General features: G+C 37.9%; 1 protein-coding gene across 1 annotated transcript in view; it reads left to right on the top strand.

The window, feature by feature from the left end:
* Window positions 1-16,950, top strand: part of NWD1 (NACHT and WD repeat domain containing 1) — a 61,761-nt gene extending 44,811 nt beyond the window's left edge. The window contains exons 16-22 of the mRNA XM_075207208.1: window positions 3,003-3,281; window positions 7,203-7,293; window positions 9,371-9,525; window positions 10,505-10,781; window positions 11,183-11,733; window positions 14,190-14,295; window positions 15,117-16,950. Coding sequence (XP_075063309.1) covers window positions 3,003-3,281; window positions 7,203-7,293; window positions 9,371-9,525; window positions 10,505-10,781; window positions 11,183-11,733; window positions 14,190-14,295; window positions 15,117-15,415 — 1,758 coding nt within the window. The 3' untranslated portion in view covers window positions 15,416-16,950. The remainder of the gene's footprint in view (window positions 1-3,002; window positions 3,282-7,202; window positions 7,294-9,370; window positions 9,526-10,504; window positions 10,782-11,182; window positions 11,734-14,189; window positions 14,296-15,116) is intronic.
* Window positions 16,951-17,206: the final 256 nt, after the last annotated feature.

The following is a 17,206-nucleotide window of genomic DNA, read 5'->3' as shown; positions in this document are numbered from 1 at the left end:
AACTCATAATTTCCATATTTTACTTGCAACAAAACTGTTAGATGAACTATTTAATTGAACTAAACATATATCATTAAATGCTAATGTCTTGAGACAAAAACAATATAGCAATTTACGACCTGATGCCTTCTCTGACAGCAAGATAGCTTTACCATATACCAGACTGCCAAAGTGATCAATTAGTGGGTTCACATTTGTTTTTGTGACAATTAGACAAGTACAGCTGTAGCTCAATTCTCCTAAGAAGGGAGAATCATTATGTAAACAAGAAGATGTGACACAGAGGCACCTACAAAATAACAAAGACGTTGCTATAGAAGAAAGTTATACCTACACAGATGCAAAAAATCTTCTAGTTATTTGGCGGCTGTGCTTAGTTTTTATACTTTTACTACCTCACTTAATCAGTATGTCACATAATTAAATTAGCAAAAGAAAGTAAATGGTTTGATTAAGAAATAATGATATTCAACATATATTACAAGTTGTTTGTGCTGTGAAAGCTTGTAAATGTTGCAGCTTGGGTGCTAGTTATAACCAGATAACCACCCATATGCTAAGCTTTACCTGCAAACACCAATGTGCTATGCAATGCACTTGAAATTTGGAAGCACCCCTATCACATATATTAAATTTCTCACACTCGCCAAATTAATATCAATATTCCTAATCTAAACCTTCCAATTTATTCTAATGTTAAAATCACCCCTTTCAGTGCCAGGAGTCCATAGCAAAATTGTACCTCAATTTCAGGAGACTTCTCTTCTACTTTTTAAAAATAAGCATAGTTTATAATGCTCTTTCAGGACAGATAGTGCTTTCTATTATATTTGGTAATATAATAGAAATAATTTATGAGTTTATGAGCATTATACTAGGGAGGATTTTAAAATATACTTTTTCTGATTGTTCCCTTTGTTTTCAAAAAAATAATAATTGAATCAATAAAATATACACCTTATTGTGTCCTGCAACTTCTAACATCTACAGACATACCAGTAACCATATGCCGTAACTTAAAATTTTAGTGCCTGGGGCGAGAACGAAAATTGCTAACCCCCTAGCTGTCAAATTTAACCAAATGAACCTAAAATATTCATAAACTGTGCCCAACTTCAGTTTTGCGCCCTGGGCGGATACCCCTCTCGCACAGCCTTAGTTACAGCCCTGATGCATACCAAACATGCACCTTGTATTGGTGGCTTATGTTTTAGCTGAGACTAAGTTCATATGTAAAACATGTTTGTGTGTTTTTTTCCACATTTTCTTTTTGCTTTTTTAATACCTTTTAACTTGTAAAACATGTTTTAAAGTGCAACTTCATAGGTTAACTAGACCCAGCATTTCTTTCATGCAGGAAACACATCATTGGTGTTCCTTGCAGGTCACAGAGGGTTATTGTAATGCTTGGAGATAGAGCTGTCCAGGGGCACACCCAATAGCTATTTGCACTATTTACATGTTAGCCGAGTGGCTCCTTCACACAAGTTCTAAGCTGTGGCTAAAGCAAGGTAGACTGCTAATGGTAGAACAAGCTCTGACACCTATATTGTTGGTAGAGAAAGGGTTAGGTCACAAACTTAATCTAAACTCTCCAGAAAAATAAGAAAAGGGTTGTATGTGATGTTGAATACTTTCGTGCCAAATAAAAAAAAAGTATTATAGGAGTGATACCTTTATTGGCTAATCAAAAGAAATGTTTATATTTGGTAGCTTTCAGAGCACAGAGGCCCCTTCATCAGGCAAGTTTACAGATGAATGACTGAGAAAAGGGCACAACATTTAAGAGATGTTACATCAAGCAATTTGTACAGGAAGGTGGGGATACACCATAAAGATATACTTTCGTTTTTTTTGACATGAAAGTATTCAACATCACATAGATTTTTCTGGCTGGCATGGTACTGCAATAAAACATTTTTTTTTATTTTGCTACACATTCTAAGAAAAGGTTTGTAAAGACCCCTCCCCAAAAAAATACATTAAGAATAGCCAGCTGAGGGTGAATGCTGTAGGTGTTGCTGTGTGTGTGTTGGCTAGAAATGCCTTTTTGTCATTGGGCTCAATTCCTGTTCATCATCAGCAGTAATCTTCAGTCAATCAAGCGAGTGGCTTTGCAGAGCAGACATGCTAAAGAGGGGTGGGCAAGCTCTCTTTGCACTATAATCAATATATTTGCAGCTGTTCAAATTGCCTAGCTCCCAAAATCAATATATTGGAGAAAAATGTCTGGTTATTATACTGTCCAGTTATTATACTGACTCTCAGGTTCAGTTCATTTCTTAGAAGAGATGTGAATTGTTGATGGAAAAAAAAAAATCACAAAATAATTAGCTAGAATTGTTGCGCATGTAATAGCATTAAGGCTCTTCTACAAAATGCAAACCCAAAACTAAAACGCTCTTTTGTCATTTCACAAGACTATATTTGCGCAAAAGCACCAGGTTTTATAGGTAAACATAAACTTGCAGGCCAAGGTGGCCTTGCGTGCATTGGTGAAACGTTTGTAATATCCGATGGGAGGAGTTGCATGAATGAGCTTAGTTTTGTATAAATATGCAAAAATGTCATTTTTATTTTGCAGGACATGTTTATTTAAATGTAATGAAGGAGAGCATAGGGTACATTTAGGGCAGACCTGGCCAACCTGTGACTTTCCAGGTGTTGTGAAACTACAAGCCCCAGCATGCTTTGCAGTAGATAGCCAGTTTGACAGCTATAAAGTACAAAGCCTTACTGAGAGGACAGTACAGGACATTGGATTTTATGTTAGAGGCAAAGAACCGCAGGAGGTATAGTAGCAGATAGCATGGCTCACATTATTACCATAAAAATTGGCAATTGGTGCCTCCCCATTCGTCTTCCTGATAAACTGCCACTGAGTCTCTTCCAGTCCTGTTATCTGTTATTGTTGCATGTGTCTCTACAAGGATTGCTTGTTTCTTATGTGCAACCGCCAAGTTTATTAGGACAAACACTCCTTGCATTCCTCCTCCATATAGGTGTGCGGCTGGAATATAGAATCTGGAGCCCCTGTTCTGAGGATCTCCCCTGGTGTTCTTGAGTTTCCAGTGCAAGCTGCAGTATTTACCCCACAAAAGATCCTAATGACAGTGACAGAAGGGGGCACAGTTCACATTTGGGACAGTGCAACAGGAGAACTGCAAGGGTCACGCCAGCTACATGGAATAGATGGAAAGGCAGCATATCCAACTTGCAGCTGCGTCATCCCCAAACATGGAAAGATGGTGGTTGGGTTCAAAGATGGCTCCTTAGCACAGGTACAAGCAGCCACATCATTTTCTTGGTTATGACATATTTATTTCTAAATCCTGCATATTTATGGATTTATTGTATTGCTTCCAAGTTCTTGCACTTAATGCCTGTATATATACATACATACACATATGGAAAAATATAAAAATGTATGCCATTGCATTACAGGGAGTTGCACACTTAGATACACCACTAGAGAGACTAAGGGCTAGATTTACTAAGCTGCGGGTTTGAAAAAGTGGGGATGTTGCCTATAGCAACCAATCAGATTCTAGCTGTCATTTTGTAGAAAGCACTAAATAAATGAAAGCTAGAATCTGATTGGTTGCTATAGGCAACATCCCCTCTTTTTCAAACCCGCTGCTTATTAAATCTAGCCCTAAAGGTTATAGGGAGCGCTCACCTTCTACAAAAGGGATAGTAAATCTTTTGCTTTTGAAATTATGCAACAATTACAGAACATTATTATTGTTATTACATAAATAAACTGTTTTACCTTTTGTGAACATAATAGTGACATTCTTGTGTACTTGTTTCTACCTTATTCTCTGAAGTAAAGCGGTCTTTGGATTTAACATATCCTTGTTTAAAATACTTAGCTGTTTAAAAAAATAGTTATTATTGAATACGTATTATAGCAATCCTCTTTTCTACTGAATTTTCGTGTCTCATTTTTCTTTTTGATTCAGTTTCTGATAATGTAATGTCTGAGTCTTACAAATTGTACAGTTTATCCCTGAGTAAAATAAATGTTGGCACATAAACAATACTGGATACTGTGCACCTGTGTATTTTACACCATGAAACTTGACATGTGTTCTATTTGACTGCGCAAAGATTTCTTGTATATGCTGTCATACCTGGAAGTCAAAGTCAAAAAAAGCTAAAAAATAGATACGCAGCAGCACAACTAACCTGTTACCTTCAAATAAAGGTTCCAATTACCTACAAAATAAAGGTATATTTGTGCTTTAGCACATCACACCTCCACCTCTCCACCTGATTTGGCAATATTGTATACCTATCGAGCGAGCCACTAATATTTATTTGGGTGGGGTGTTAAAACCGAAATCTTTGTTTCTTTTTTGACAGCGATGGTACTATCTGATTTGAACTGCATTTCTACACTATGGGCCTGAGTCATTAAGGAGAGCAAAGCATAGAAAAGGAGTAACTTTGGGCAAAACCATGTTGCATTGTGCATTGGAGGGGGAGGTAAATTTCAAATGTGGGGACAGATTTATAGTTGGGGTAGGGCATGTCCTAGATCAACGTCAAATTTCAGTGTAAAAATAAAGCTAGCAAGTATTTGTATGTTAGATGAAAAAACAGCGAGTATTTAACTTATCTGCAAAATAATAAATTCATTTGCACCCCTTGCATTGTAACATGGTTTGTCCCAGAGAACATTTACTCCTTTGTTTTGCCTTACTTTCCTTAATGACTCAGGCCGTATATGCTTTACGGAGTTCCACAGGCTAAAATACACTTTCACAAACACTAAACGAGTTAAACTAAACGTTGAGCAAAGTATCCATGAGGCATTAATGTAAGCAGCGTTGGAGTAGGGAATGAAGGAGTATATGTTGGAGAATATGCTGGTAGGGTCCCATAAGATGGCATGTGTGCTGCTGCTGAATGGGCAAAGCCATCAATATGAAGGGGTGTGCCCAGCCTCCACCCCCCTTCTCTCTAAAACTCTTCTTCACTGTAGAGGCAAACATTTCTGGAATGCAGGAAACTTGAGACTACAACTTTTAAACTGAGTGAAAATATCTTCTGTCTCAGTAATTGGGTGTTTTAAACATTTTATGCCAACTTGATTAAACTGTCAACTTATGAGCATTATTTTAAAGACAACATGAAAATAATGTATAAGTTTTAATATTTCCATGTTTCTGTATTAGAAAATCAAAATTCAGTTTACAATATTGCTGGGGTTGCCAACTTTATAGAAAAACAAGCTACTCACTTCATAAAAAAAAAAATGTCTTAACCTAGTCTGCCACATATTAACCCCAATATGCAAGATAATAGATATTTTTACAGTATCCAAAAAATGCTCAATATTGTCAAATACAAATGTAAGCATCCTGTAAGGTCTGCAACAGGTATAAAGTTTTATTTTAGTAATGTGTGAGGTAGTTAGAATTCACAGGGGGGAACTCAATTGGCCATGTTACTGTAAAAAGTAACGCAGCATGTGCACTATTACCGTTATTACGGTAATAGTGCGCTTAAATATCGTTATTACAGTAGTTTCAACGCCGGCTTTTGCTTTTTGCAGAAAGCCAGGTTAATATTACCGTAATGACGGTAATATGTTTTACGCGGCGGTACTTCGGGGGGAATTGAATCCCCCCCACAGTATTTTATTTGACAGAATTCCCCAACTAGATTTATCCATACATTACTAATACCACCATTCAGGGGTTAGGAGAGAATGCAGTAAATTTGAGGGAGTGCCTCAAATTTACAATAGAACAATCCACTCCTAACTCTATATTGTTTTACTATTAGAGTGCACCCAAAATGGTACGATACAAAATGATATATAGTAAATCCCTATTTGGATTATGGTTCATTTATTATAACAATTTGTAATGGTGCGGAAGGTCTTTTCAAGGAAGTTTTGAAAAGACCAGGTGTGTACATGCTCACTTCAGACCAGCAAGGGAATGCAGGGAGTGAAAACCAAGGGAAACAGGTATGAACAGACACCAGAATAAATGGTTAACTAGTGCGATGTGTGACACAGATTTTGGAAGGAACCCTGGAGTGGAGACTGCTATCTCCTAAATGGAAGCTGCAGTAAGCTACTCTGATTGGCTGAGGGAGAGTAGGTGACAATCCAATATAGCAGCTCCCATGTACTGGTTTTGGAAGGATCTCTAGAGTGGAGACAGACTGGGCAGCATCCTGCAGAAAGATCTGAGACCAGCAGAGCCTGTGGACTGCACGGACGGCTTAGAAAGACAGCAAAGGGTTAAGTAGCTGGACCTTGGAGCCTGGTGCATGACAACCATACTTGCCAATCCTCCCGGAATGTCCGGGAAACTCATAAAGTTTAAGTAGTCAAATCTGCATTTGTGTAGGCCTCATTGGATTTTTAAAAACATCAGTGTATTAAAAGCCTATCCAACAGAACAATTTATTGTAACTTGTATTGACATTAGATGTCAAAGTATATAAGAAAATATGTTATGCGTATATATAATGTCTGTATTATATGACAATTTTCCTATGTCACAATATGATTCATTCACAATTTACTTATTTACATGTTATATGAAATCATTAATTTGATTATGATCTTCAATTAGGAGAATAATGTTTTTTTTTAGCACCCCCATTTGAAGGGATAAGATAATCATTGCAGCTCATCATAGAAATAGTGCTTATTCTAATTACTTAATTTCCTTCATTACTTTAGTGTTCCCTTTATCTATAAGGAAGTTTCCACATTCAGACAAGTTGAATTTATTGGTTTGTAAGTGCTGTTGTGCAGCTTTAATTATATAAACTGCTTTATGTTTCTGGCTACTTTCTGTGCTTTTTCACTCATATATATTTTTTCACCTGATAGTTGTTTATTATCATTATCTGGCGCAAATCATTTCTCTAGATACAGTTGTAACCAATTCTGAGAACATAGCAGTGCTGTGTCAAGTTATAAATACTTGAGTGAAATACAGACAGAATTAAAGCAATCAATGTATTTAGTAAAATTGCAAAAAAATAAAATGAATATTTTTTTAAAAAAAAAAAAAAAAGGCAGGAGAAAAGGGAATATATTTAAAGCAATTTTAAAGTTAAAGTTAAATTTAAAGCTTCCAACTGTTTTTTAACACAATCTGCAAAAACATTGGTGAAAATGGAAATACTGGTGTATCCTGAAAGTAACCATACATGTGCTTGTACTCTAGATTTCCTCTGGAGGAGTAGTGTCAATGGAAAAGATGCCTAGTGCCCTGACCTTTGTAGTGGTGGCTGATGATGAGTCATTGTTTGCTGCAGGTACGCTGGAGTGTATTTATGCTTGTGAGATGCCATAAATCAGTAACTGGCCAATGATTTTTCTCAATTTATCATTACACACACTTAGGTTGTTAAAGTTGTATGTATCTAGAAAACAGAGAAACTTGAATAATTTTCTACCCTGCAGATAAGTTATGGACTTGAAAAAAATCCTCATTATTTTGGTAGGTCATCTATTTTTTTTAGGACAATCAGCTGAAATAAAGTTTGCCGAGTCAGCAACAGTCCAGTACTTAATTTTATATGCCAAATATGAAAGAATAGGTGTCAGGATGATAGCATAAATCTGATATGATGAAATAGATTTTTGAATGTCAGGGCCCAAATTCAGATAAATGTGTGACCAAATGTTTTTAAAAAGGAAACAATTAGCCCAATAGGAGGTAATTAGGTTGAGCAAACCCTTTTGTGAGGAGACCTGCATAAGATATGCAGATCACAGACATCCATTGTTTTTGATCATGTATTCCACTTCCTAACTGAAGGTGTGAAGAGTTAACCCTTTGCTTGCAGGTGTGGGTTTTGCTAGTCTATGAGCAGCTAGAAGCCTTGTGTGCCAGTGTGGGACAGTATATTTCCCGTATTTAATCGGTGGTGGCAAACCTGATGTGTGTGAGGTGTGAGCGCTGATTGGTGTCGATTCAGTAGGTCTATAACCTGGGTGATAGGTAGAGAGAGAGACTATGGGCTGGAATCATGTGGGACCTCATACAGCAAACATCCCCAAAGTCACAGCAGCTAGGAGCGTTTTTGTGACAATAGGGAAATTAAAATAATGGGGAAATTTATTACAGGACGGTTTCGTATGGGGTTTGCAAAGCACCACACGTCAGATGCAGTTTTCAGATCCAAAATCCAGGATTTACTTTCTTATAATTTGGAGGCTGCAAACTCAACCCACATCTGTTATGTGGCGGTTTGCAAATCCCTAAACTGAGAACCATCTGGGGGTAAATGTATCAAGCTGAGAGTTTTCCGGCGGGTTTGAAAAGTGGAGATGTTGCCTATAGCAACCAATCAGATTCTAGCTGTCATTTTGTAGAATGTACTAAATAAATGATAGCTAGAATCTGATTGGATTTTCAAACCCGCCGGAAAACTCTCAGCTTGATACATTTACCGCCTGGTGTTACTTTGCAGTTTGGCTATGTGGAGTGCCTGCTAAAGTGTAATGTGCCACCTTGACAGGCTAGGTGGAGGCCACCCCGCCAGACTCGCCTGTATTAAGTTTTTTTAAAAAACGTCCTCTCCCTTCCATTTTCTATAAGCCCTGCCTACTCAGCATTGGGCCTGGTCCTCTAGCAGAAATCCAAAAAAACTGATCATCCTCCACACCAATAGAGTATCAGCCCAATGTTGCCTAGCACTAGGTTCTCCTGGTAACCCTTGACATTGGGTACCAGGGTTAAAATAAAGTGCACCACAAGTGCCAGCATGGACATGGGCACAAGTACATACTTGCACTTTTGGTGCCACTAGTGTGACTACAAATAGTGCAACTGTTGTAAATAAATAAAAAGCTGGCACCATTTTAAAATAAAAATGATTAAATAGGTTGACAGCAAATCAGGATCTGTCTCTTGCACCCCTCAGCCAATCACAGATGGCTTCTTAACTAACATCTGTCTCTGAAAAAATTTGGAGTGTGGTTTCTGATTGGGCTGTTTTCATTCATGTGCTTTGCTATAAATGGCATAGTTTACAAACTGCACATTAAAACGCATGAAAACTTACAGTTTGGCCTGTTATTGTCAGTAGAATGAATGATATTACTGTTCATGTTCACTAAGCACTAACTAACTAATACATACATCTGTTAAACAATGTTGGTAGTTATAAGGACTGGTGTTACCTTTATTTTGCTGCATTGTATTGTTTACCATACTGATGTATGCACTTACTTTATATGTTAGATTTCAATAGCTGCAGCTAACACTAAACATCTTCTTGGCAAGTGTACCCCCTCTTAGAGTACATACATGTCATTGTCATCATCATCATCAGCTATTTATATAGCGCCGCTAATTTCGCAGCACATGTCCACTTTTCCATTCAGGATTTGGGAAACAAGTCCAGGTGTTCCGTGCAGAGTCGAACACTTTAAGGATGTTCCTGGGCTCGTGTCTAGAACATAAAGATCTGGTGAAAACTGCAGTGATACATAGCGAGAAGAATATTATAGTAACTGGATCACAAGATGAAACCATCCGGGTTAGTAAGAAAGAACTTGCAATCCTACTATCTTTTCCACTCTTTAGAAGGAATTATAGAGAGCAAACGCAAACTCCTTAAAAAAAAAAAAAAAAAAATTGCGCCCTTCCTTTTATAAAATTGTTTGTTCATTCAATAATGCTTTTTATTTTAATACAAATCATATAATACACTTTAATACAGAGAGTACCGGTAATACAAATAAATACATGAATTACTATAAGGATAATATAAATGAAAAATCTGTATTATTTATAATAAAATTTTATATTTTTGGCAAATTAGTTTGCTGTCCCCTCCTTCATCACACTGTGCCCTCAATCACACGTTTGCTCCTCCATCACAGGTTCCCCTTTATAGCATGGTACCATCTTTATCACACTGTGCCCTCCATCATTCTTTTGCTCATTCATCAGTTTCCCCTATATTACATTGTGCCCCTTGATCATCACATTGTGTCCCTTGATCATCACACTGTGCCGCCTTATGACGAGATTGTGTCCCTTCATCCTCACAATTGTCCCCTTCAACATCATATTGTGCCATCCATCATGCTTTTGCTCCTACATATCAATTTACCCTTTATGGTGTAATCTTTATCACACTGCCCCTTCATCATCACACTGTACCCCTCCGTTCCTTTATTTACCTTTCTATGGCTTTCTTTCTTCCTTCCGTTTTCTTGTCTTTTTCTCCTTTCTTCCTCCTTCAGGCTTGTGGCTCCTCTCTGCTCTGCTCCTTACTGAAAATGACAGTGCCAACGGAGCAGGAAGGAGGGGCCCTGACGCTGCATAAGTTGTTTTTTTTTTGTATCAATGTACAAGCGGGAAAGGCAGCCAGAGGGGAGCGCCACTCAGGTGTGGCACCCCCCTACCTTGCTTACCATGTTCCCACAGCCCTGTATATATCACTAGTTGCAATGAATTGTAAAATGGAACCATCATAATTAGTACAATAGATCTGTATTTATAACTTGCAGGTTTGGAGTTTGTCCAAGAGGGGTGCTCTACTAGATTCCTTTTATGGGATGGGAGTACCAGTTACTGGTCTGGCCTTGAGGGGAAGAACATTGGTTTCGTCTTCCAGTCATGCATACTACCTAAAGCTGTGGAATCTGGATTATGATGAAAAGCACAAGACACTTCCTCCTTTCCAGGACTGTAGCGGGTGTACTGCATTGTCTAATGCAGGTGACCGGGTTTATTTCCCTAAGACTGGTGATAAGCACAAGATTGTGGTCTGGGACACTGTGCATGGTAAATTCTTAAATTATGGTCTTTTTAATGAGAAATAAGTTCATGGACGTTTTTTTTTTTCTCATAAATTGTAATCTCCATAACACATATTAAACAGTGACATACATTCAGGTTTCCTGGTTCCAGCACATATTTTAATGTCTCTATTATCTCTGTATGATTTAAGCATACAGTATATGGAGTTGCTTGTCATCAGTGTAGCATATGGTTTCCCTGCTCACTGTATAATGTAATGCATAAACTACACAACTTGTATTATTACACTATGTTGTGGTAAAACTTTTTGCACTGGTATTTAAGCCATTGTGTGTATAAAACAAACTAAGGTTCAGATTGTGGTGTAAACAAAGTTAAAGGACTACTTGAAGGTGCTGAATTTTCTACACATGTTGTTTTTGCAGGTCTTATTGCAGATATCCTGGAGGCTTCTTCTGAAGTAACTTGTCTGGAGGTTGCAAATTGCAAGAGAATCTTGTTCTGTGGGTTGACCTCTGGCACAGTACTGGCGTTTCCATTAGACCAGAGGCACGATGTTGCCTGTATTCCTCCTCCTGATCACAATTCGGCTGTGCTTTGCCTGTCACTGAGCAAACAGGAAAACTACCTGGCTGTAGCTTATCATGACATTATCCTACTATATGAAGTTACAAAGGGAGATCCTCTCCCAATGCTTGATGGCCCCTTGCACTCAATACATCCAAAAGTCCCCAGTCCTGTGAGCAGTGTAGCCATATTTGAAGATCAAAGGGTTATTTATGGTATGGTGGGAGGAGAGTTATCCCTCTTTTCCCCTGAAAAAAATGATAGTGACCATTTGGAGTCTCACGGAAGTAAAGTTACTTGCCTGGAAATAAGTACAAAGGAAACCTATGCACTTAGTGGCAGTGAGGACTCGGTCCAGAGACTGTGGAACATGGAGACAGGCAGCTGGGAACATGAGATGTGTTACAAGGTACACTACCCTTTCCAATGCCAAGCCAGATAATTAAGGCATACGTTAATAAGGCATACAATTATATGGAAGAAAGTTGCTAATTTACTGATGATCTTGCAAAATGTATGACACTTAGATAACCAATATGAAATAGTGAAACGGAGCCATACACCAAAATGTGTTGTACTCTCAGATTGCACCTTGACAATTCCATTGAACATATATAATTTATATATATATATCTATATATATATATATATATATATATATATATATATACACACACATATGTATATATATATATAGATACATACATCATCATCATCATCATCATTTATTTATATAGCGCCACTAATTCCGCAGCGCTGTACAGAGAACTCATTCACATCAGTCCCTGCCCCATTGGAGCTTACAGTCTAAATTCCCTAATATATACACACACTCACACAAAGACAGACAGAGAGGGAGACAGACAGAGACTAGGGTCAATTTTTGATTGCAGCCAATTAACCTACCAGTATATTTCTCTGCATTCAAACCGCCGTTTCATCAGAGGTATACACAGTTGCCCTCAAAAGGGAATTTAAAATATATATTAGATATGACACAATTTTAAAACCTTCAGTATAAAGCATTTACATAGAGAACAGACCCTCAATAGGTTTGACACCATTCTCTGTGGCCAAAACTGGGCATAGGCGTGAATGTAAATTCCGCTTTACTAAAACTAACCATAGTTGTTTATACAGATGACAACAAGTGTTTTGGTGGACGAGTGACCTCACCTTACACACTTTTAGCTCTGCATTGCATAACCCTCAAGAATAAATCATAAAATAGTATGCCTGAATCAACTGTGGAAAATGTCACACAAGTGACTTTGTGTGTGCATTCTTGAGTTGCACAAGTTAGGTAGTGCACCTCTTTCTCTAGCCCCGTGGATATAGATCACTATAGGGTCACCGCACATGCAGGATTTTCAATAAAGACTCTTTAAAGGTGTTGGGACACTGGTGTGGTAAATTAGGGTGGCTCAATGATCACATGACCATCTATATAAAAATAAACTCTTTTATCCAAACCGCCTTCACCCTCCAGCATAATTCTTAATCGATTAGCAAGAATATGGTTGCAAGTACATTTCCAAAGTAACTCCTCCTGAATAAATTTTTAAACATGTCTTCAACTGTTATTAGGATTCTTGTCAGCCTCTCCCTGCTCTCCATTGCCGACTGTTAAACATTCCCCACAAATAGGAACAGTTTCTGTAACACCCAGCTGTTACATCAATCCCCAACCGCGGGAAATCCGAGTCTTTTACAGACTTGGGTCCCACATGATCTCTTCCTCTGACGGCTCTAGACGCTATTGAACCAACTAGCTCTGGCCCCTAAAGTCATTCTGAGGCCACACACCCCATGCCTCAGCACCTACCTCACCCGTCGTGACTGCAGCAATGACATACTATAACGCCACAGGGAGTGTTTCATTTGGCTTATACATATGAAAACCACCAACATAAAAGGTTCTGACAACCACCATGGATCATAAAACATGGAGTTTTCATTTATCACAAATATTTTCTTGATCAATCATAGTCCATAATGGGAAAAGTTCTAGCAGCAGACAGCCTGGATTATATAATACAAACAAAAATTCTGTGTGCTTTACAGTTTTCTGGTGACAAAAGCACTTTCAGGCATTGTTAGTTGTTTGGACTTGTAAGGAAGTGAATTATACTTGGATCTAGATTGTTCCCTGTCCTTTCATCCAACTAGAGGAGACGAAATGGGACTTGATTGTGATGACCTGGACTCAACACATGAGATACCTGATTCATGCAGAGCCATTTACCTATGCACTTCCTCCACAGTGAAAGATGACCCCAGGCGGGTCAGTGCAGGGCTGGAGCCTCAATTGGGATTAAGTGCCTGAAATAAGCAGCATGTCCACCCCTCCAGGAGACTACCTGCCCTGCTCTGAAAAGATGTCTCTTCTTTAACCCCCTGGACTGTAAGGGTTGGGTCAGGGTTTCCCAAACCCGGTCCTCGGGGCTCCCCAACAATGCAGGTTTTCTGGATCACATGTGACATAATTAGGACCACCTGTGGATCTGTTACAATGTGTCAGTCAGTAATGAATACACCTGTGCACCAGCAAGGAGATATGGAAAACCTGCACTGTTGGGGGGCCCTGAGGACTGGGTTTGGGAAACCCTGGGTTGGGTAATGAAGAATGTTGGGACTCCTGCACTGGCAACTAGGTCCTTAAGAACCCGGTCCATTATACCAAAACTGAAGAAACCAAATAACACACAAGTTTCAGATAAAGTGTAATTGAATAAAACATCCCTAAACACTTGTTGCCAACATTATAAATACAATAACACACATAATAAATATAAAATAAAATATTTGTGCTTGATTCATCATAGTCTAATGATACATAAATCTGTATTATTATTTTCCAAATAGGGCTTCTTCTTTAAAGGTGTTGAATGTGCCTGCTTCTCACCAGATGACCGCTACATTTATACCGGATCTCAGGATAGAGCCATTAAAGTATGGGATGTATCAAATGGTGAGACAATATTCAGCATGACTGCTATACACTTTTGCTCTCTTTATAAATTACTTAAACACTCCTGTAATGACTATATTTGTAAGTACACTAGTTATTTGTCAGGCCTGTGAAAATGTAGTTGCTCTCTGTTTGATTTTCTGCTGTATTAAATTTGTTTAGTTAGGTTGTATATAGAGGAGTTTTGTTGGTGTATTTAATCATGTGTCAAAAAGTTATTGTTCTAAGGTTACATCTTAGCCATGTGATTAAAAATGTCAGCTGTGTGGCAAGGTTGCTTAACAATTAGGCCTGACTTAGGGCAGCCCTGCCCAATATTCACTGAGCCACAATGAAATTAATTCCTCAAAAACAGTGAAATAAGTTGCTGATTATGATCAGTCAGGTATAGGTTTAAAAAAAAAACAACACATTTTTAATGCTCTATAATAAATACAGACTTTTCTATTAATTGTTCATTTTATCTAATGTTTTGGAATATCTGATAAAATTAATTGTGAACAATAAGGAAAAAGCAGAATATTAGATAGGGGTGAATATTTACTAGTTACATACCAATTTCTCTTTCTTTTCTAAAAAAAAGTTTTGTTTTTAGAATTTTTTGTTTAATATAAGTCATTTTAAACACTGACTTTGAAATGTATAATATTTAAAAAAATATATTTTGTTTTCAATGGGCATATCATAAAACATGAATGATATTTCAATGCACATATGTAGTGAATGTAGCTCCTAGGTGTATTTGGTGGTTGTCAGATGTATAACGTTTCTTACATGGATCTGGGTAGATTTGCCTAACTATTTAATCTCTGGTTACCTAGGTTTACTGCTTGCAGTACAATATGTATATGCAACAGTCACTCGCATTGTCTCCACCCCTGATGGATTCATGGGCACCACAAGGCTGGGGTATGTGATCAGGGAGAAGTTTCAGTGCCCGCAAGTTGTAAACCCTCAGTATAACCCACTGCAAAACTTCAAAGCCACATGCACTGTAAAGTCTAACAAAGTGAAAGACGCCACCCAAAAAACTGTCCTATCTGAAACAAAAGCAGTAAAAAAATGGTGGAAGTGCAAGGAGCAAACTGAGAAAACCTCACAGATATGTCATATTGTGTAAATGAAGAGGACCTATAAATCTTCCATGGGAGCCTGGAGAGGTGAGAGGGATGGACTAGAGTACAGAGGCAGGCTTGGCTGGGGGTCAGCTAGGCATCTGCCCTTTAGGTCAGTTCCACAGTGAGCTACCTTGAGCTGGGTCATCTGCTTTTTTTTTTCCTTTAAAATGTTCCTAATAGGCTGCTGAGTCGAGTCTTAACCCCCGGGCTAACATTTGCCAGCCCTCCCCTGCTAGAGTACGATGTAGCCTTCTCCTGGAACCATCTTGACAGCAGTTTGCAGCACTTACTTTACAACAATAAATCAATTAACATTTCCTGGGGTGTAATATGAACATTAATACTGATGGCAAAAGAGTTAAATGCCAAACAATGACAGAAAAAGAATAGAATGTCAAAATAATATACCTTTTTTTATTAACTTTTATTTATACAGCAACAACATATTATGCAGTGCTGTTTATTCATTTATATCAGTGCCTGCAGTCAAGCTTACATTGTCTACCACGTAAACAATAGGGTAAAAATCATCCAAAGCCAATAAACCTACCACAATATTTTGTTGGACTGTGAGACCAAACCGGAGCAAATGGAGAAAACCCATGTGAATACAGGGAGAACATACTAATTCCATACAGACATTGTCCTGGTCCAGTACTGTGAGGCAGCAAAGCTAACCACGTTGGTACCATGCCACCCAACATATATGCAGTTTTAAATTAATCAATGTATCTTTTAAGGGAGGAAAAGGGTGTAAATACCTAAATGCTGCTTCTAATAAAAATGCAAGATGTAACACAAACTTCTGAAATTCATTAGGGTGGGAGGGGGCAGCACAGAGGTGCACCCAGAGAAACCATTGTACAGTTTTTGTAATCAGGGTAGAGCAGAAAATCCTGCAGAGGCTGTGTGGATAAAGCTGGGCTCCTATATGAGAAATATTACCTGGTTGGTGGACTTTCCATTGCAGATTTCCTTATTATAGAAATGTTTGCAGATATATTTATTCTTACTCAGATTAACAATTTAGGTAAATAACCTTACCGTGGCCAGTCAATCATGTGATATAATTCAGTCCCCTTCTTTTTAAGCAGTAATATGGTATTTAGAAATGCTAACTTTCTAAATGAAACTCCTAACACTGAGAAGTTGGCCGAAAGAATTGTTCTTAGACTTATCCTTTTAATTATTTATTCTGAAATCCGCCTGTTATTAATGAACATGGACATTAGCCAAGGATTACCTTCAAAAAAATACTTCCACTATTATTTTTAATATTGAATTTGTGATTGCTTTATTACCATGGCTTTGAATTTCTTGATGATGGAAAGATCAGTAAATAATTCCAGTGGCTTAAAAAAAATATCTATTCAACAAAATATTGACATACAATTTGAACATATTTGGGGTGTGAATAATCAGAGACTGTGAGCCTGAATCATTAAGGAGAGCGAAGCAAAAATAAAAAGAGTATGTTTGCTCCTGGACAAACCATGTTACAATACAAGCGTGCAAATTAGTTTATTATTTTGCACATAAGTTAAATACTGGCTGTTTTTTCATCTAGCACACAAATACTTGATACCTTTATTTTTACACTGATATTTAAAGTTGATCTAGGACATGCCCTACCCCAACTATAAATCTGTCCCCACATTTTAAATTTACCTCCCCTTCTAATGCAACATGGTTTTGCCCAGGTGCATAGTTACTCCTTTGTTATGCTTTGCTCTTCTTAATGATTCAGTGTCACTCACCGGACCGTGAGTGCCTCTTCACTGGTGCGTGGCTCT

This window comes from Mixophyes fleayi, chromosome 1, assembly GCF_038048845.1.
Source record: "Mixophyes fleayi isolate aMixFle1 chromosome 1, aMixFle1.hap1, whole genome shotgun sequence".
NCBI lineage: Eukaryota > Metazoa > Chordata > Amphibia > Anura > Limnodynastidae > Mixophyes > Mixophyes fleayi.
This window is presented reverse-complemented; position numbering and strand designations above follow the sequence as displayed.